We start from the raw sequence: 21,639 nt of genomic DNA, 5'->3' as shown, positions 1-21,639 counted from the left end.
GAAGCAGCTACGTGACTATCGTCGTCGCATTTCAACCACATCTCTCTCTCTCTCTCTCTCTTTCCTCCTTTCTTCTTCTCTCCCTTTTTTTTATCTCGCGCTCGAATCAAATCTCCCAGATAGATCAGATCTTTATTCAAACAGAATCGTCTACAGTTGTGATATATCCGAGAGAGAGAGAGAGTTGAAAAAGATTTACGATATCATCGAGGGCAACTATTTCGGAATATAAATTAAATGTAAGCTATAAAATCCTTGGCGAGTTTTTCGTGAATCCTGAGAATGGGATGAGAGTATAATATAAGAAGTTTCCGTGGATCTTAGCAAAAAGCTGTGCGGCGCTGTGCGGCAGCAAGCATCGAATACAAGGTTGTGGAGCGTCGGTCGGTGGCTGTGTCGGTGGCGGGCGATAAGTTCTTCGGCGTGTCGATGCCTCGTGCCATAAATCGTGGCTGCTCCAAGTCACTTGGCGGAAAGCAGTGCGGCCACGAGCGGAACGTGACGCTCCAGGAAGCGGGGATAAGAAATCACCGTAGGAAATATAGAAAATTCCATCAATTCGTGGCGGTGTGAACCACTTGCCGCAGCTTTTTCTCCCACACACACATATAGTAGTTTGGTGCTTCGAGGCGAACCAGAGAGAGATTCGAGAGAAAAAAATGGGAAATATCGAGGGAACGCGAGATGGACGCACGAGATTCGCCTCGTGTGTGTGTGTGTGTGTGTGTGTGTGTGTGTTTGGGGTTTCGGGCCTTATTAATGATTGATTGGGGGTGAATAGAGAGGGAGGGGGGGGGGATATCGACGTTCTCCCTCGAAACACGCGCGCGTACCAACACTGCACTGGCCGAGTGAACAACGCGCGCACACAAACGCCGGCTATACGCCTTGGCACGTGACACAATAAAAGCACGTTGTATCGATGCTTTATTGCTAGAGTTTTTATCGATTTTGATAAGTTTGGCTAGCTGCGGGGTGCCAGGCGATTGATCGGAACTTTATATATAAATCGCACAGGCGTTTCTTCTATATATCGGGGTCGACGTTGTTTTGCCAACAGATTAGAGCCACACAGGCCCGGCAGCCGGCTGCCAAAGATGAATCGTGCTCAAAGATATACGTCCGCGGTGTATGCTTCAATGATAACTGGTTATTCTCTCTCGCTACCCCCCCCCCCCCTCCCCACTCTTCTTTCTGTCGAATGCCTACATAATAGATACGATAAAAAAAAAGATGGAGCCAATTGATTTGCCATTCCTCTTGGAAGCTCGGCAAACGCGCAACAGCGATGTATCTCTCGCCGCGTTTATATATATATATATATATACTTTTATTAAAAGTGCTGAGGAAAGCAGATTGAATTGCGGAGAATCGTAAATATTGCAGGTGAGGGGGGAGAAAAGGGAGGAGGGAGTAGCCGCGTGTGCGGAGGATAAAAGATTGTAGGCGAATCGCGTAGGTAAGAGCAGCACGGGCCATGCGAATCCCCGAGGGTAGCATTAATCCCACCCTTAGCGTCCTTGCTGCTTACCCGGCTAGACAACCCAGAGAGAGAGAGAGAGAGAGGAAGCAATCATATTTCCTGCCCCAGAGGCGCGATACGTGTCAATGCGAATCAGGCTTAGTGATCTAATGCTGGATTCCGATAGCGTCTGATTTACTTCGCCTCGAACCACAACCTCCCTATCGTCTCAGGATTTCGTCCCGATGATTCTCGTCTGCTCGAGATTTAGGAAATCTTGCCCCCCCCCCCCCCCTCCCGTCCTCTATACAGGACGCTCGCTTAGCGTCAATGTACCTATATATATACATATATGTTTTTGTGCAGAATCTTTCAAGAGTCCGAATCACTCGATTCTTAATTTCGCAACACCCTGTATATACGCGCAACCAGCCCGAGTATACGCGATCCGTTTCTATACTCCGACTCTTCAACCTCGAAATGGCACATCGAGTTTACGCGACGTTTTATACGGACCGCGGATTGCGACCGATTGAATTTTATGATCTATCGCTTTCCGGTATAAAACTTTAAAACTCCATGAGAATAAATCCACGTCCTGTACATGTGTCTCGATATTATATCGTCCATGTTAAGTTTATCTCTCGCATTAGCATACACACAGTCGCGCAGCTGGTGCCTGCCGATTTCGGAGTCGAATCTCACTGACTGATAAACGCGATTAAGGAATATTTACGAGCGTACAAATGTTTCGCCAGTCCATTCTTCTCGAGACTATACGCCAATTTCACGCTTCGCAATAGACACCGATACGCGAATAAATCTTTCGCCGAAGCTCTCGCATTCTCGCTCGCTCGGATCGCGACGACAAAAGTTTGGCGAACGATCTCGAGATGGTTGGCGCTTTACGCGCATCGATCAGGACGGATGCCGGATATTTAGCCGGAGGGAATAATGGAGGGTGTGTGTTTCTTTGTGGGAGAGACGCGGGAAGAGAGGGACGAGCCGCGAGGATCGGGAAAGGTGGAAAATCCCTGGTGAGTCGTGTCGGAGTGCGCGCGGAGCCCCATCGCGGCAGCTCTAAGGGCAGTCGTCGTCACGATGGCCGGAAATTCGTAGCGAGCTTTTTTCTCCGGCACACACACACACACACACACACCACTCCATACCCTCCCTTCTTAGGACCTTTCTCCTCTCGCTCTCCTTTCTACTCTCGTCACGTATGTAGCGAGAAAAATTGCAGCCGAGCGCTTTACCCGGTTCGCGTTCTGCACGCTCGCCTCCCCCTTTTTTTCCTCTCTCTCTCTCTCTCTCTCTCTCTCTCTCTCTCTCTCTCTAATCCCGAGTAACGTCGAGCGAGTACCGTATATATATATATACGTACGGAAGCGGCCTTGTGCCTCTGCCACTCCACGTCCGCCGCTGTCGAACCTTTTCGAGCCGATCGATACCTCAAAACCCACTAAAAATCCCCGCCTTCCCCTTATATATATACCTCAATTTGAGAAAGCATAGGCGCGGAAAGTATAACACACACACACACACACACGTGCTAGATAAGAACATTTACCAATACTCGCGCAAATATATAAAGTTATACTTGCTCGCTTTATTCGGATCTATACAGTGCCACTGATTTTGCCATACGAGCGGATTATCGTTCGATCGGCCTTTAATACGATTCGAGGATTGGCCGGGAGAGCGCTTATTCTCGCGCATAAAAAGTTGGAGTTGTCGATGCTGGATATGCGCGCTGCAGATACCGCGCGGAATAAATTCAAATTTGCCAGAACGTTCGCGGCAATCCCGTAGGAAATCGAGCGTAACCAGTCGGGACGGGAAGGGAAGGGACTCTCTCTCTCTCTCTCTCTCTCTCTCTCTCTCTCTCTCTCTCTCTCTCTCTCTCTCTCTCTCTCTCTCTCTCTCTCTCCGTAGGGATTCTCCTCTTTCGCAGAGTGTGGCGACACAGTGCAGGTTTTTGCCAGAGTGCAATGTTAGGGGTAGTGCGCGCGCTCTGTTTGACAGTCCCAGAGCTGATGCCAACGAATACGCTTTTATTTCGAGTCTCTCGCGCAGACTACGCAAAATCTTCCGCTTTCGATTGTCCTCGATTACCCACGGTGCAAGCGCACAACAGGGGAGACGTTCCCTCGCGTCAGCACTACTCGAATGTTTGCCGAACCGCGATGGGCTGATCGCGCCCTTTCGCTCGCTTTTCTCGATACAATTAACTCTGCTCGCACCTATACACACATATACATATATATATATATACGTAATGAAAAGTGAGCGGTCTCATAGGGTATAGCTCGGAAATACTAATATAGTATAGCTATAGGCACAGAAAAATGATCTCCTGCAGGAGAAGAACAACATCGATCACGAGGTACATAATCGTTGCGAAACGACAAACGCAATTTCATTAGACTCGAGCGCATTCCGCGCGCGAGTACAGCATTTTTTCCAATGGTGAATCAGCCTCCGATCGCACGGCTATACCGTCGACTCGACTCGTAAACTATCGGTGGATCGTCCGTGGACAATGCGGATACGCGTACATACACGTTGGAGAGGTGTGTACGTATGCGTGCGTGGTTGTGCATGGAGGTTCGCTCGGTTTTCCTTGAAAGATTCGCGTCTCGCTCTCCGTGACGTATATATGTCGACTGTGGAATAACGCAATTATGGCGGGACTCCGAGACGGCGCACATGGCCGATCGGCGCGCGTCTTTATTCCTCGAGACGCGAGGCTAATTAACCTCGGCTCGCTTCGGGGGACTTGACCCGTTGACACACTACTTTTCGCGAACCGCGCGCGCCAACAACTACCCAATCAACGACGATAGGCAAAGCAGGAAGAGTCGTGCTGCACGCGGAGCCTGTGACTCCGGAATAAGATCTCGCCACTGATAAACTCCGGGACTTGTTATAAAGTAAGCTCCATTAAAGTAACACGTCCCCCCCCCCCCCCCCCTATATAAGACGTACTCTGTACTCTCTCAGCCTGGAACTTGCGACTAAACAAGAAACTCTTAGCCAAACTTACATCTCTCTTTTGCATATTATTAATGCGAAAATGCTCCCCTCTTAATATCGTGTATACTGCAGATTTAACGCGAAATAAACGTTGATTAAAACACTGCGGGCCCGCGATAATTTCTTTCCGTTTCGCGCGCCTCTGCCAAGAAACATATATGTTTGTTTAATAGACAGAAGCGAGGTCGAGCCTTGCCACGTTCATCTCTCTCCGCGTGCGAATCATAAATTTACGAGTAATTATAGATCTTCGCGCATTGTGTATACACGTTGAGAGAGCGCGCGGAGCCTAATGACCACTCGCCGCATAGTATACGTTCTCTTGTGACACGTTGTAATAAGCCAGCAAAATTCTCTCTCCGCTGCAATCAATTTTTTATCCATATTACATATATATATATATATATATATATATATATAAGATTTTGAAATCATTGCGATTAACAAGGGACGAGATAAAAGGTCTCAATGTATCTTTCTCGCGTCTCGTTGCAACGTTACGCGCTCCATGCATGTGTATGTATACCGTTGCTACGTCTATTATATAGGTTCGAGCGTTTCTTTGGTCGTTGGCCGAACGTAAAATGAGAAAGATATAGCTGCGCTGTGTTGTAAAGGCGGAAGTGATGCTTTTTCGTGTAATCTCCGCAGCAGATCCTGATTCCAAGGTGTATGTATGCTCGCGGGGAGGAAATGGTGGACTGGTCGGAGGGAGACCTTTATGTAACCGACACTACGTGTTTTTTTCTTGAGCAGTTTCCATCGGGAAGGCAGGCTGGTAAATGGTAAGGGAAGACACGCGCATCCTGCGTACATCGTGACGACACGCGCTCGTGCGCCAGCTCCTCGATACCGCGTCTGACCCTTCGCGATGCGACGCCTCGCATCGCCATTGGCCTTCGAGCATATATTCCACCAAGTTGGAGCTCCTAAATAAGCTACCAACCGCTAAACGTATACTTGACATGCATCTCGCAACACGTAACATTATTAATTTCGTCATTCTGCCTGCTGTATACGTGTATATTCTTGCGATAACTCATCCTTTTTTTTTTTTCTTTTCTTTTCTTTCAGATTTTATCGGAGAACCTGACCGCGACACGTTGGCCCATCCCCAACAGGACAATAATTGTTTCTTACGAGCTCACTGGCGGTCCACGATCGTCGATGGAGAGTCTGACGCGTCTATGTCTTCTGGTATGTAAATATAGCTTTAGTCAACTGTCACTCTCCTTAAACTTCCTACTCAGAGAGAGAGAGAGCTGGTCGTCTCACTGGTAAATCTCATGCAATGCTCACCACGTGACACACACCACAGCAGTTTTTGCGTTTTACCTGGCAATTCTTCCGCTTTAGCTACGTATATATATATATATATACACATGCACAATTCTCGATTTGCCGGAGCGTCCCGCGGACCGGGCATATCGGCCTGGCCGATCGCACGAGATGTCCACCGCTCGACTCTCACTCTCTCATGTTATTCGAGCTAACAGCGATTACGATCTGCCTGCAAACCTCTCTCCAGCCAGTCTCCTTCTTACCGCCTTTATTCGCTATTTCTAGCCTTCTCGCGCGCCACTCGCTAATGTCACTTGCCGTACATCCAGTTTTCGAGTAAACTCGACGCGAGATATCATTGCCATCAGATATCCTCTCTCTTCTACTTTAAACCTACGCTTTTTACATGTAATATATACGTATTATATATTGCTCCTGATCCTCGCACGCTGCAGGATCAGTATTTTAATTTTCTCAACAAAATTCCCCCTCTGGCTTATTTTTATCTCCGCAGGTTTAAACGCAAAGAGTTTTTGTCAATGGCATATTTATACGTGTGTGTGTGTGTGTGTGTACTTTGGTAGGAGTCTTTAAAGTAGCAATGAATACCTGTAATTTCACTATTGTGCCGCGTAACGGCTGTTCCGATTCGAGCAATCTGCCCAGATTGGCTCGCCGTAGGTTATGCCGTTTGCAATAATAGTGATTAGAAGCTTCGCCAAGACTTTCTGCCACTTACTTTTTTTATCGCATTTCCCACTCGCGCTACGTAGCAATTTGCCAAGAGAATCTCGAGGCCCGACTGCGTTTTAGCTCGATGCAGCCAGTGTTTGCCAAACTTCTCCCTGCTTTTGTTCCTCCTTTTTTCTCAACAACTACGTTATATATACTCGCATAATTACAACGCGAAGCTTAATTTACTCTGCTGCGCGACGTTGAGCTCTCAGCTCATCGTAGTACTGCTGCCGGACGATCATTGTGGATTCGACGGCTGCATTCTCGCGACTCGGTCGAGAGAGTCCCGCGAGCAATAGGGTCGCGTGCGCGGCGTTTAATTCCATCGGGACGATAGACGAGATTTCACCGATTTAACGCACAATCTCCAGTTGGGATTGAGAAAGTATGGCTCGCCACGCGAGCGCGCGTCCTTCTAATTTATTGTCGTACGTGGCACAACTACGAGAGAGAGAGAGGCAGCTGCATCGATTCGCGTGTCTCTTGTTAGAAGATACATGGATTTTCTGCTCTCGGCAAACGAATGAGTCTTGCTACTCGTCGCAGCACGTACGCCGGCCGGCCGGCGAGAGATCTTTATTAATCAACACCAATGGCATTTAAAATCGATAGTCCTGCGCATACGCCATGCACGAATAATCCATGTAACACACTATATACTCCGAGTACCTACGCGACATTGACAATACGCTGTCGTTCCAAGAATTTTATCTACATTGATTCGAGAGTGTAAAATAGCAAACTCGTTTAATTTATTACGGAAAGCAACGACACGTTTGAAACAGGCCAACGCTTGGAATCAATTATAAGCTGACAAGTACACACGGTTGTATATATAATTACGGAAAAACCACGCGATCGCGCGAGCCAGTAGGGGGAAACACTCGACGCGAGAGCAAAGCGATAATTATAATTATATATATATTTTATCGAATCGCATTCTTTCGTACTCGAATGGTCCGCTGCGCAAGTGTAAAGGGCTCGCTTATTCCTTGCGATTCTTATAATTTCCAGCAAATTGGTATAATTGATAAAGCACACACCACTCTCCTCTTCACGAATCAAATCCCTGCGCAGCAAAAATTCTTCGTACATTAGCACCAATCGCTTTAGATTATTTCGCATCTATATAATCATGCATATTTGGATATATACATAGCGTTCGTTGCAGGAAGAATCTATGGGGGAAGGATAGAAGCCATACGTACGTAGAGTGCAGGACGAGGTCGTTGCAACGCAAGAGGAAGAAGAAGAAGAAGAAAGTAGACAGCTGGGCATAATGATCGCGAGCACAGGAGGATCGATCGCATCTGTATATGTGGGTTTACGGGGCGCGCATGGTTAACGAGGAGAGTCTCTCGTCCAAGTTCATAGTACGATCCTAGCGGGTGATTAGCATTGGCCGCGCCAGGCAGACGAGCGAGAGCGAAGCGGAGCACAAGGCACAAGGTCGACGTGGCACGGCTAGTGCCGCCTACGCCGTATGCCGTACGCGACGGTGCCTGTGTAGTAGCGAGAGGGGGAGGGGTAGACGGATAGCACCCCCGGTCTCTCTACCGTCTCCGGATGAGTGTTGCGCGCGTAGAACGCGGCATAAATATGTAAGAGCTACCCCCTTCGGGCCGTTGGCCCTAGTTTGGTCCCTTCTCTCCTGCCTCCCCACCCCCCCCCCCCCCCACTCCCCTCCCCCTCCCCCTGCCCAGACCTTGCGCAACCCCCGCGAGAGAGAGAGAGAGAGAGAGAGATAGAGCGGTCTGTGACGTCAGAGAGCCCACGTCATCGACTGCGTGCAACGTCGCAGAGGAGTGATCGAAACCAGCTGAGAACGGAAGACTCTTCAGGAACAACAACCGCGGGTACTCGATGCAACGTCGTTGCGACTCCATGTTGCACGCGTGGTACCTCGACTGGAAGGGTGGAGGAGCCGCAGCGAGCGGAGGAACGGACCGAAACGCGCGTCTCCGAAGCTTCCATCCATCACTCGTTCGTCGCGGGATGCCGATAGGAATAAGGTATGCAAAGGTATATACGTATATATATATATACGGTTTGGACGCGGTCAACAGGTCTTCCGGAGAACCGTGTGGAAGGATCTCGTAGCTTCGGCTTGAATGAAAGTGTGCGCGGGGTACGCGCCGGTGGAGGAAAGGAAGAGGAAGGAAGGAGAGCAGGACGAGGCAAGGTGCTCATTGTGATGAAGCATGAGTCTGACCTAGTGGGCTAGTGGGGCAGGTCGCACAGTGGATGATACATACATATTTATGTCGCGCAGCTCAGCGGCGGGGCGCCATTCTAGCACGGTTCCAGCCCCTCGCGCCGACGCAGCAGCCATCTTTCCCGCACTCGCGCGCCACTTTTGCCGCGCGTGTACCGCAGCGTTGTACCTCCGATGGCGGGCCAGCCAGGAGGCAGGATGCGAGAAGGTGCCATTGGCCTTCGCCACCCGTCCGCGCGCTCCGGCTTGCTAATCAGGCCGCGAAGGTGCGCATCCCGAGCACGCGCCGCCGTTCCTATCGCCCCGCGCACTGCAGGAGCATCCACGACGATCCGCCACGTGAGACGAAAGTGGAACATTTCCGACACCCCTTCGTACGTCACGAACCAGGCCGCGAGCCCCTAAACTTTGTCCCTTTGGCCCAAATCGCAACCTCCGATTTCCCAAATCTCTGCCGCTTATTAGCTCCTTTCCCATATATTACCTATATTTATATATGCTACACGCCATATTGCTAATCGATTCGTCAAAAGTCTCCACGATGTATACATGCACCTTGTATATATATACGTATAACTCGTCGTTAAATTCTACGCGGATAGACTCGAGTCGAAGGACTCGCTATACATGCACGGGATCATCAATCCTTATTTTCTACGCCGAGCGAGATACCGCGCGTACATGTATAAGGAAGGACGCGCGTTCTTCCCCTCATTAAAACGTTTCAATCAATTTCAGCGAGATGGCGATAAAAAATGACGGAGCACTGGAGCTCCCTGGCTGAAAGAGCCTCATTAGACACTCGTTTAATTCACTCTCCACTCGGCATCTCGTAAATCTTCATACGTACGTATTCTTGCCAGCGTTTTTGTCTTCCGGAGTAATTGATCCTGGCTCGCGTCAGGAAAACGATTCGCGGGGGCATCTCTCTCTCTCTCTCTCTCTCTCTCTCTCCCTCCGTCGTCACTATTAATCGTCCATTAATGGCGAATTGCGGAGAGTGGTCGGGTGTCTATCGGCAGCCGAGAGCCTGCAGGAGGAGGAGGCTCCAGCTTCGGCAGCGGTGCAACAGCAGCAGGGACCGCGCGGTCACGCGATCCTGATCGTCTTTCAAGCACGACGTGCAATTATAAGGAGAGAATGTGCCGCGAGCACGCACTTGGAGTTGGCCGACGCGATACGACGCGCGTCCTCTCGGACTCCAATGGAAGCGATGTAGCCTACGGCCCCGACGTATATATGTATGTACTCCCTGCACGAGACACCGGATTCCATGCCAGCCTCTCTCGCGGTCCTGCACGACGCAACGCACCCTGTCAATGAAAATTCCCCGTAGCGAGAGAGAGAGAGAGAGAGAGAGAGAGAGAGAGAGAGAGAAGATACCGAGATCCCAAGCCTAGTCTTATTGGATCGATAACGTCCTCATCGTCGCTTCCTCTCGTCTCGCTCGCTCGCTTGTACCGTTTTTTTTTTTTTCGAATTTCAGCTATTTCTTGTTTTTTCAAGAAATGCAGCTGGACATCATGGACGAGCAACGACTGGAAATTGTTTCGACGATGAATAAACCGCGCGGAGAGCTCGGTCGAATTGGATTTAATGGCGAAATTTATGCCGGGCGTTGGAAAACTTTGGAACGGAGTGTGTTTGAGAGTAAAGGAAGAGGATGTGCGCGGCGCGCATGAGGAACGCATGATCGACGATAGCGGCTAGGATATGGCTGTTTGGAGGGAGAGGACGAGGTCCGGTGTGTGTGTGTGTGTAGGCTTCGATTTATCGCGCAAGACCGGCCGATAATATCCTCACGCAAAGAGTGTGTTTATGTCGCGATCGTACCATTAATAAAAGCGTTTGCTACATCTTTTCGACAGGTTCTGCCACATTGGCGATAACCACTCTCCGCGTACGTAGTGGAGAGCTCTCGCGCGTCTGTATCCTAAGCTCTTTCTTCCGCTCGCGACCAACGCTGTTGTACACAGCAATATTTTCGGCCATACTCTCCGTTTTACGATTTTCCGTCGTCACGCGCGAAAGAGATCCTACAGCGTTTTTCTCCACACGCTATACAACTAACAGATCCACTCAACACATGATTTTATATCTCCATCTATATTCCTGTACTTGGGACCACCTTCCTCCATGCATATACTCTGGCTTTCGCATCATTTCCACGCACCGCGTGTACATGGACGCTTGATTAACTCGGCTTTATATATCTCAAGCGAATATACATTTATATCGATATTGCACCACGTCTCTCTCTCTCTCTCTCTCTAATAAGAAACGGCACATTTGAAAATTTTTATTATCGCTCGGCGCGATATCGCGAGAAGATTCTCGAGAGTGGCCGGTCGCGTAATGGTCCCCGGTCGATCGCAGATCCTCGGATTACTCGGTATAAACGAAGGAAAACAATGACCGTGGCGTCGTCCGAGATATTCCGCGAGTGACAGGAACGCCATTGGGCGGAAAATATAGGGCACTCCGGAGATTGGATCGAAGCCTCGCCGGACGATTGTTTTCCCCGACGAGAAACTATATATATATATACAAAATTGTCCGCTCGGTGCGCAAACTCCTCCACGACTCGACCGTTTCAATGGTGCAAAGTTCGTGGGACTCGAATCTATGTGCAAGTGTATAAACTTGATACAAACGACTCTCTCGCGTCGTCCTGCGGTGGCCAAAGGTCCGCGAGAGAGGCTCCTCGCCCACGCGTACATGGATCACGCGGTGAAACGCCCGCGCGATACATGCACACACGCACGCAGACGTGTTATTTTTGCAGAACCGTCCGAAAAAACGTAATACCAGAGGAGGGTCGGCGTTGATAAGAATACGAGCACCGACGTTTCCACGACTTAGTCTCTCTCTCTCTCTATATATATATATATATACTGGAGCGTCAAATTAATCTAATAAATTGAGAAATTTATCGATCGCTCGGAAAATTGAATGGAAGGCTTGTCCGTCCCGTGGTACGAACGTGTTCACTCGGATCATATAACTATCCGGAGAAGGTGCGCGCGTACGCGTTAAACGCCCACAAAAGCACGCAATCGTACGTTGGCGCGAGGACGAATCCGCGCTCGCTCTCGTGTGCGTAATATCCGCGGGTTACCACCTTGACACCCTGGTATCATTTCCCAGGAAGTTATTGGCCATCGCGCGCTCGCGGAGCCTTCGCCTTTGGCCGCGCTCTCATCGTACTCGCAGCTGATTTCTCCGGATGACATTCGCAGCCTCGGACAGAAATAGTCCCGTGCGCGGAGAGAGCTCGCTCCCCCCCCCCCCTGCGCGTGCACCGCTAATTCGATAATTCGTTCTCCGACCGAATTTCTATACGCTCGACCATTTTCATTCATCCGACGCGGCTCTCTGATTGGCATAAACGACTTTTTTTATCGGTGAAATATATTTTTAAAAGTAACGTGCGCACCGATAACACAGCGAAATACGCGCGTATCAATCGCAGCGACGAATGCGCGTGGTGCGCGCGCGCGGCCGATTCCTCGGATTTCGTCGAGACGTATAACAGTGTTTGCGCAATGGCTCGCGATCCAAGCTTTTCTCATCGATGGATAAAATTGCGGCGATAGGGAGAGCGATGGACAAGATATATACGCCGCGCGTTTCGATAAAATATATTATCATTCGAACGTATCTGCACCCCGTTACGTAAGGACACACTGTCTGTGTGTATATATATATATATATATATATATATAGTTACCTTGACTTTCCTGCCCTGTGCTAAACCAGTCACGTTCTTTCCTCTTATTAACGCGCGCGCGCGCTATAATGGTTCATTATTTTTCCGCAGTGCCGTCGATGCGTCAATAACTTTGCAAAAATTCGATACTTTTTCCCGCAATCTCTTAATAATCAGAAAGAGAGAGAGAGAGAGAGGTGGAAAAATCTTATCGAATGCAATCGTGAAAAATCTCGTGTTCCGGGATAGAATTTTCTAGGAAAGACCCACGCGAGTGAACACACCCCCTTATGTAACGTAATGATCTTAGTATGCCGTCTTCTCTCTCTCTCTCTCTCTCTCTCTCTCTCTCTCTCTCTCTCTCTCTCGGAGCGCTCCAACGGGCTGATGTCACGCGAGAAGATCGAGTCGTCGAGAGATATTGTGGAATGCGAGGCACACCGTGCGGGGATGAGATTGTGGTCAGCACCGGTAGTGCCAGCCAATAATAGCTGTACAGAGACTCTAATGCAATTATATCGTTTGATCCTTAAACGTTAATAATTCCTATCGACGGTAATTACGCGCAACGATTTATTACAGGTAATAGCGCGAAATGAGCGCACGCTACAAGCACTCGCGTGATTTTTCTCTATTCCATATACCTTTGCCGTGTGTCGTGTTCTCACACACACACACACGGGCGAGAAGACAGCGCGAAGCAAGCACGCACCGCCTCTCCCTCCCCCCACGCCATAGTCGATTACGTAGATGAGGACATATCTTGGCACTTTGCGACCGGATTGCAAAGCCAGGACTCGACTAGGTGTCCTTGCGCTTTAAATAAATGCGAAAACAGTGCCTATGCCATGCGCTCCGTGGCGTCGATAGCGCGTTCACGCGTGCACACACGCCGCTCCTCTTGCGCGTATACTTGCTCGCTCTCGAGAAGCCAGTTTCGTACGCCTACGTACAATCCTCTCTCTCTCTCTCTCTCTCTCTCTCTTCCTCTCCTTAGAGAGGCGCAACACTCGAAAAGACAGAGTTTTGCGCGATACGCGTGCACTTGCCGATCCAATGGATCATTCGCAGCGAGAAACAATGTCATCGGCGGATGTCGAGAAGCCCGCTCTCGCCGAGTCTTGTACACTAATCGCGTCAGACCTGCAGTCACGATTGTATGTAAATTTTTGTAATAACGGAGTAGCCTGTGTAGGTTATAGGCGCGATAATAGTCGCGTTACAGCGAGCCGTGCTAAATTGTTCGCGTAGAAAATTTCAATTTCATCCCGTACGTGTGTGCATGGATCGGTAGTGTGCTGAGAAACTTTCGCAAATTCTCGCGTTAACTTGCGAAATTCTAGTCTGCCGACTATCCGCCCGCGACCATCGATTGGCGCTACACTCGAGCGCGCTGCTGAAATTTCCTGCGATTCAAAAATCCTGACATTTTTCAACCTGCACTTAATTTCGGAGTGTTGTATATATACGCGCGATTTATCGCCGAGTAATTGTGATTGTATGTAAATGCGATAATATGGTAAACAGGTGTCGTACTACGAGGGCTATGGCAAATGTCGATTAATACTCTACTGTATCTATATATACATCTTTGCTTTAGGAGCATTGCCAAGTAGCGAACAACTTTTCTCCACTTGCATCGCGCTCTTTTTTTTTTATGCTCCGACGTTTAATCCGTTTATTAGAAAATAATAAATGTGTAAGAGTTTATACTCTCTCTCTCTCTCTCTCTCTCTCTCTCTCTCTCTCTCTCTCTCTCTCTCTGTATATATATATATATATATATATAGTATAGCCGGTTAGATTGCTCTTTACTCGCGTCATCAATTTTATTGGGTATCCGTTTAATCCGTCCGACGGTTTAATGGTCCTACTTTCGATTATAAATGGGTCCGAGTCATTGACGAGCCCCGCGTAGAATTTCGGAAGAAATCGCGCGCGGGGAGAAAAGAGGAAGTAAGGTATGACGGTAGGAGGTGGGATCCCGAAGGAGCGAGGCCCCGGGCGAACCGATCGCTCCTCCACCGCACCCCAATTTTAATCAGGACCCGAAGTATGCAAGCAGGATGAATGCCTGCGAGCTTTCTCCCAGAGCGAACTACCGGGCGTTACGATGCATGTAATTTATTTTTATTGCCACCAATTTTTTTCTACCCCTCGATCAGCTCTCACTAATTTCGTAGCGGGGCCGTCTCTCCTGCTAGCAAGCGTGCGAGAGAGAGAGAGAGAGAGAGAGAGAGAGAGAGAGAGAGAGAGAGAGAGAGAGAGAGGATATCCACCACGGTGGGGCTGATACCGTGTCCCGGTGCGCGTCCTTAAAAATGCCCCAACTGGTAAGTACCTATTCAATATAAATCTCATCCCGTAGATCGTTTCTCTAAATGTTCCTTAGACGATTAACCTTACGAGGAGAATTCTTGCCAGGAAAAACATGGAAAATAAAGTTTTCATTTATAGGATCATCGATGGCGATTGGTCGTTGAAAATATTTTCACGAAAATCTTCTTGCGCGGTTCCAGCAATTGCTTTCATTTTCTATATTTTCGTATATATATATATATATATATATATATATATATATATATATCGTCAACGCGCAGGTTGGATTTAAAATTGATACGCCATTTGCGTGGCAATTTTTTAGGTTTCCCAAGGTTTCGCGATGTAGTATATATACGTAGGCTATTTTAAAGGTGGGTAAGATTTATAGATAGCTGCGTGGGGTATCGGCGGTGGGAGTTAGGGGTAACAGAGAGATACATGGAGTGAGCGGTAGGTTTGGAGTTTGAGCCGTGGGGGTTATTGCAGTAAGCCTTCTCTTGGGGCTTCAAGAATATTACTATTCTCGCGAAGCCTACCCTACACTACGCAGCTCTCTCTCTCTCTCTCTCTCTCTCTCTCTCTCTCTCTCTCTCTCTCACTACTTCTGCTCAGCAGCGCGGTTCAGCCACCCCTCGCTACCGGAGAAATGCCTACGGAATAGAGAAGAGAAAGAAGCAAATAGAACGAAATGAACGCATTTTGCGCGGTAGAGCAAAGGGAGGCAGGGCGAAGGTTGAAAAAGGAGGGAAAAAGGATTAAGCTCGGGGCTGTGGCGGCGTACGGTGGGGGCCAAGTGAAAGAAAGAGAAGGAATTTTCCCTTGGAAACTGGCTGATCATACACATGCCTAGCCGATCTTTTTAAAGGCTCCCCACTTAAAAGGACACGGTTTATGTTTATGGCCACTTATTCCGCGCGGGGGAGGTAAAGAGAAAGAAGAGAGAGTGAAACGTGGCACGCAATTCCACGCAATTTCGGTCGGAGCTATATAGGGTGGGGGGGACTCGTAGGTCTAAAGGGAGTCCTGTTCTTGCGCTATATATATATACTACTGCCTCACCTTATGCTTTTTTTTAATAGCTCGCATGACGATTGAGCGGTTCGCCCTCTCCGTGGATCTCCCCCCACTTTAATCCCGAATCAATGCGGCAGACGTTTAATTGAATTTTTTTCTAGAAAAGAATGCTAATGCGCCGAATAGTATATATATATATATATATATGATACGCGCATAATTTCAGTGTTTCATGGAGTGTTAGGATCGAGACTCTTTTCACCCCTCGTTTCACTTTTCTCAAAGACACTTTGTCTCCTCTCCCGGTGGACGCGGAGAGAGCTCGAATCTCACGCCTCCCTCCCCCCTTCTTCCCCCCTCTTTGCCCCCCGTGCCACGATCGGGCGAGAGACAGGACACGGTCGAGTTAGTTAAAAAAATGAATTAAAAGTGTAATCCGCTGGCTGATTGAGAGGGACCACGTGCCGGGGTAACGGAAACTCCCAGAGATGGTGAGTAGTGGCTCTCTCGGTCTCGCTTCGTGATTCTCCGGCTCTCCCGGGGACGTCCTTGGAAAAGAAGCTGTCTAATTAAACGCAGCTCCGAACCAACACGAACGAGAGAGAGAGAGAGAGAGACCCAGCTCGCTCTCTGACGGAAAAAGAATTCTCTCTTCTCAAGAGAAAGAAGTTCATTTTCCCGAGAATCGCAATGATGTTTCAGCTAGAAAAGAAAATGAAAAGACAGATTTTTCCCTACTTTTCCCATTTCTCCTGCAACGATATCATATCAAATTCAAATTTCTCATTCGCCTCACGTAGACTTTTTCACGGGGCGAGCGAGAGAAAAAAATTGTTTTCAGACAAATCTTTATATCGCGTCGAGTACAAAACGTCGTAGGTCGGAGCAACGTTATAAGTTCCTCGTCGAATAGTGCAGTGGTCGCTCGTCGCGATGCGTTATAGCAGTCGGAGGACGCGATAGCAACAAGACCTTGTTGCACTGATAAGACAGAGGTACATATATATATATATATACGCGAGTGGTGGCTCAATGTCTCCTCGCGTATACACGCTTGCATCTCGAAACCGCGCGCGAGTTGATCTCGCTCTTAGCAGGCTCAATCCCGTTTTATTTAACGCGTGTTTAAAAGCAATAAAAGCCAAAGCTTCGGGCTTTCGGGGATCCTGGTCGGAAAATCCGCAATCAAGAGGCGAATCGTACGACGGACAAGCGCATTATCCGGCCGTGCGATTTCGCGACCCCACTCCGCGAGGGGTTTGGGTGGTGGAGGATGGGGGAAGGGGCAGGGCAGGGCCAGAAGAAGGAAAGATCCGCGCGCGATGGGGCGACATCAACGTCGAAGCTAATGCTCGATTAGTTGCAAACTTTCGGCAAACTCCACTTTTACTGCTAAACAATTATCGTTCGGGCGCAACCGCCTCGCTAAACTTTCTCGAAAACTATATAATAAAAGGAGAATTAAAAACAGTCGAGATAACTTAATAGCAATAATGAGAATATAGATTGCGGGATTAGAGCGGGATTATTTCTTGAGTAGGAAAGTACGCAACGGGACGATAGTAATAGGAATTCTGGCAGTAATCTTCAATGACTGTAAAATTGAATGTAATTTTAAAGCTTTAGTTTCGCTAAATTTCTTGTAGCTTATATACTGGGACGAGGGATGCTGCTGGTATACGCACAGGCTGTATACCAGCCAGCCAGCTAGCCGATATTCCTCCTGGAAGAATAAGAAGATGCAGGCTGGGATGGAGAGAGGGGCGGTCCAAGGATCAATATTTCGAGATTAGGAGTTCGTAGCTAGTGGGATTATTAGGGACCATCGGTTCTCCTCGAGTTTATAGGTTTCCAGTTGTAAACAAACGGCAAACACGGGAATCCATTGTCTCCGAATGAATACAGGTAGTTAGAGGTGACCTGCCGTTTCGGCTGGTGGCCGTATTTACACGGGATCGACGGGTGGTCGGGGCTCGGCACCCGGGACCCGGCACCCGGGGCCCGGCACCCAGGGCCCAGGGTCCCACTCGCAATACGCCTGCAGACCCGCCGCTCCCCCCTCTTAATTTTCAATATAACCGTTCGGCCTTTACCTAGCTCTTCGCTCCTTGCAGCACTTGCTCACTGGCCATATATACACCGTTCCAACGTGCACGATGTTGACTGACTCGTCGCCATGAGCTTCTCCCGGCCCCTTCAGCTTCTTATATATTGGCATTAGCGCCGTTCTTCCGCTGCTTTCACTCTCTCTCTCTCTCTCTCTCGCAACCGTAAATCACGCGGACCAACCCCCTTTGCCTTCTCGCATCGGCCGATTCGTAGAATTAATTCAATTTGCCGGACAAACGCAATTTCTAGCCTCTCTCTCTCTCTCTCTCTCTCTCTCTCTCTCTTGAAACATGGACGATATTGACATTCCTAAAACATATGGCGAGTCTCCTGCCTATACGACCTCGACGTCTTTCCAATTGATACAACTCGTTGGTTTTGTCGAGAGGGACGAGAGTGTCGAACGCGCTCGAACGTTTCGATAATCAGTGGAAGAAATTGATCCTCGGGATAATTCGCTGTAAGACCGTCGAGATGCGTGGTGGCTCCAGCTTCTTATCCTGGACGAGGAAGCGAGCGAGCGAGCGAGCGTTGAATTGGCAATAAAACGATTTAAGGCCAAATAACGCGAGTGTCTCTCCCGAAGCTTTCCCACGTTTTCCGTAGTGCGTTCAACGGTGCGTCTCGCTCGCCACGGAGAGCTTGTGGCACGGGCTAATACGAAACACATGTTTCGGACCGATGCACCTGAGATGTGCAAAATCTTCGTGGACGGTCGTCAGGTGTCCCTCCGACACTTGCGAGTTTTCGCACGGTGCACCTGAATGGGAGGAAACCATGGGACCGAGCAACCCACGTGCCGACCAGATGTGGAAACCTGCTTTTCTTGGCATTGTAAACCGACAGGTACCGTGCGCGTCTATACCGTAGGTACTTTGCTCTTCTTTATTGCACCCACGAGTCGACCCTCCTCTTTTCCAAACCATCCCCCAATGGTCGCGCACTCTGACCAATGCGAAAATCTTCCATCGTATATACGCACGTAACAAAGATACATTTATAATTGTCTCTGTAATAATTCTCATGTCGATTAAATTCGCAAGCCAATAACGTATAGGTATATACGTACCTCGAAACTATACATTTCAAGTGGAAGATTATATATTATAGGTTTTTCGCGCGGCAAAGGTTCTCCCCAAGTAGAAGCGTAAGGAGGGAAGGGTAGAGGCGACGACGCGACGGTGTCTCGCAAAAGTTAATTTCCTGGTGGCGCGCGGTGCACCATTGAGATCCGGATCGGGCCTGTCCACGCCTCGGAATCATTAAAACCAAGTTAAACGCCCCTGAAAGACAGTTTTACGAGTTGGGCGCATTCACGAAGCTAAATTATTGCGTTATAAGGCAGTCTAAGATCCGAGATTGGACCAGAGTGGTTCCCCGAGGTCCGGGGACTCGTAGAAAAACAGGCACGTACCTGGACCAAAACCGTTCCACCCTCCCACAGCATGAAATCTACGAGAGAGCACAGAGCGGACGATTGACGAGTATCCGTGCAGTGTACCTATATATATATATATATATATATATATATATACCACAGCGATTTGGTAAATTTTCAGACAATTTAACCGTTAAGTTATGAACACTCTCGAGCCGAACCTCTCCGATAAATAAAATCTTTCTATCCTATCCCTAGCTCGCCAACCTTTCTTCTCCCATCGCTTCATACATCTCCCATTTTAGAAAACCATTTTTGACCAAATCACCTTGCCAAGCACAAATATTTATTCCTCTCCTATACCGTCACACACACACACACACACTTGTAAAGCACGTAATTTAACGCGATCGAGCAAGTCCTTTAGGCCAGTAAAAACTGTCTCGGAGCATTATATCTTTACGATGTAATATCGCTCAAAGTGCGATTCTGTTGATATTCTCGGAAGTTGATCATCTTTATAGGTGTACAAGAGTGAAGCGAAGCGAGGAACAAAGCGAGAAGAATGAAAGAGGAAAGTGTGGATGGAGAGCCATGCGCAGCCAGGTGCAGGCAGGCGCTGCAGGTAAACTAGAAGAGCGAGGATCGAAGGAAAGTGTTGGAGTTAAAAGCAATCGGCTGTTCCACTATTTTCAACATTTCGTCGCGCTTCGAATGCTGAGATACAACCACCTGCGATGAAATTATAGCCAGTCCGAGCTTTAACCGTGGTCGCAAGAGTTATGCGAGGAGCTCGACGCTAAATTATGTAACGCCCCACGTGAATGTCGAGCCGCGCAGGATGTTCCTTCGTGTACCGATGCTAAATCGCGATTCCTCCTTTATTCCTCCCCCCCCACAGACATCCCACAATTTCTCCGTAAATATACACAGTCGATCCGTGAACCGCCGTCGCCGCCCGCAAGATCGACCAAATCTAATGGCCCACGCGCGCCTTGCGAACATTTTTCGAGCGGACGGGCGCGTCACACTCGTTCGATGGTTTCATAATTGCTGCAGGAATAAAACCTCCGCGCCTTTGCATTTTCTTCCCGCCTCTCGCGCCATTCCTCGTGTGCAAATATATCCGCCAAGTACCATTTTCCCTCGAATGTTCCTTCACTCGTTAAAGTTGTCGTTGTGGATGTTCATGAAGTTTTAACAAGTCCACGCACCATCCGATGATTCGAAGAGGCCATATAAAGCGTATATATATACTATATCGTTAACGGGGTAAAACCTCGAGCGACACGCGTATCGCACGACGAATAAAATATCTCCCGTTAAAAATCAAACGTATATATATATATATGTACGCGTATATACAAAGGTTTTAACGGAAATGAAAATATTTTTCGAGAAAATACAGAGGACTCGCTCGATGGTTCGGCGTATTTTATCATAAAATACTTGATGGAGGCGTTAAATTGAATTATCGATATGTTTCATTATTTTATAAACCCTTTATCGATATTTTATGGGCGTTTTATCGATGTTAACTCTTTCGATTGGTCTTTATTGCGCAATGTCCGGGAGTTTTACAAATCGGATAAATGCTTTTTGCATCGAGCAACGGCTGAGAGGCGTAGCGGTGATAAAAAGAAGACTGCGGAGGATTTTTCGTAAAGGGAGAAAGGAGCGATTGGTCGCAACGAAGAGCGTTCCGAAGGAGCTCCTGGAGAAAATGTCGAGCTGCGGCGGCTGATGCGGGATCGATGACGTACACTCTGGGAAATCGAATCGTTCCAAAATGTAAACACAATTTAAAGGTGCATTAGTTAGCTGGTGGACAAGACTTTTCCACATTGTTCAGCCTACCAGGCTTAGCACCGAGTCCCAAGCAATAAAAAGAGAGGCAATAAACCGACCGAGAATGACTAACCCTTATATACCTGTACTCGAATGATCAATCAAAAATTCTAATTTTAATATTATTAATTAAACATTCTTAAAACTGTTATCAATACATTGCTTTTATTTTTAAGATGAGAATGAGCTCAAACACGAGGTTAATCGGACGATTATTTCTGTATTATGTGTATCCTGTAGTTCATATTTTATTAAATTCTAATGAAACTATATTTTATTTTGTATATCTGTAATTTGATAAATTTAAATATATATATATATATAAAACAATATAGCAGAAAGGATCGATTAACAGTTATCGGAGTTAATACGATGTCTAAGAAAATAGGAATTTTTGCAACCTTTAAGAAAGGGCGAAAAATAAATTATGTATAAAAATATTATTAAATGATGAATAAATATTTATTTCATTTAAATATATATGTAATTAAAGATATGTGTAAATACTTTAAATTCCTATCTAAATGATT

At 47.8% G+C, this 21,639-nt stretch overlaps 1 protein-coding gene across 5 annotated transcripts in view; it reads left to right on the top strand.

Annotated features, from left to right (window-relative positions):
• LOC136781699 (uncharacterized) overlaps window positions 1-21,639 on the top strand; it is a 257,477-nt gene that overhangs the window by 47,830 nt on the left and 188,008 nt on the right. For all 5 annotated transcript variants that reach the window (XR_010823961.1, XR_010823960.1, XR_010823959.1 and 2 more), the window contains exon 5: window positions 5,573-5,695. Coding sequence is in view for 2 of the 5 variants with exons in the window: in XM_066740663.1 (XP_066596760.1) it covers window positions 5,666-5,695 (30 nt within the window). In the remaining 3 variants the exon portion in view is untranslated. The remainder of the gene's footprint in view (window positions 1-5,572; window positions 5,696-21,639) is intronic.

This window comes from Prorops nasuta, unplaced genomic scaffold, assembly GCF_024137725.1.
Source record: "Prorops nasuta isolate Cenicafe-Biocafe unplaced genomic scaffold, Cenicafe_Pnas_1.2 PNAS00024, whole genome shotgun sequence".
NCBI classification, from domain to species: Eukaryota; Metazoa; Arthropoda; class Insecta; order Hymenoptera; family Bethylidae; genus Prorops; species Prorops nasuta.
The sequence above is the reverse complement of the archived record's forward strand: the minus strand, read 5'-3'. Positions and strand labels throughout refer to the sequence as shown.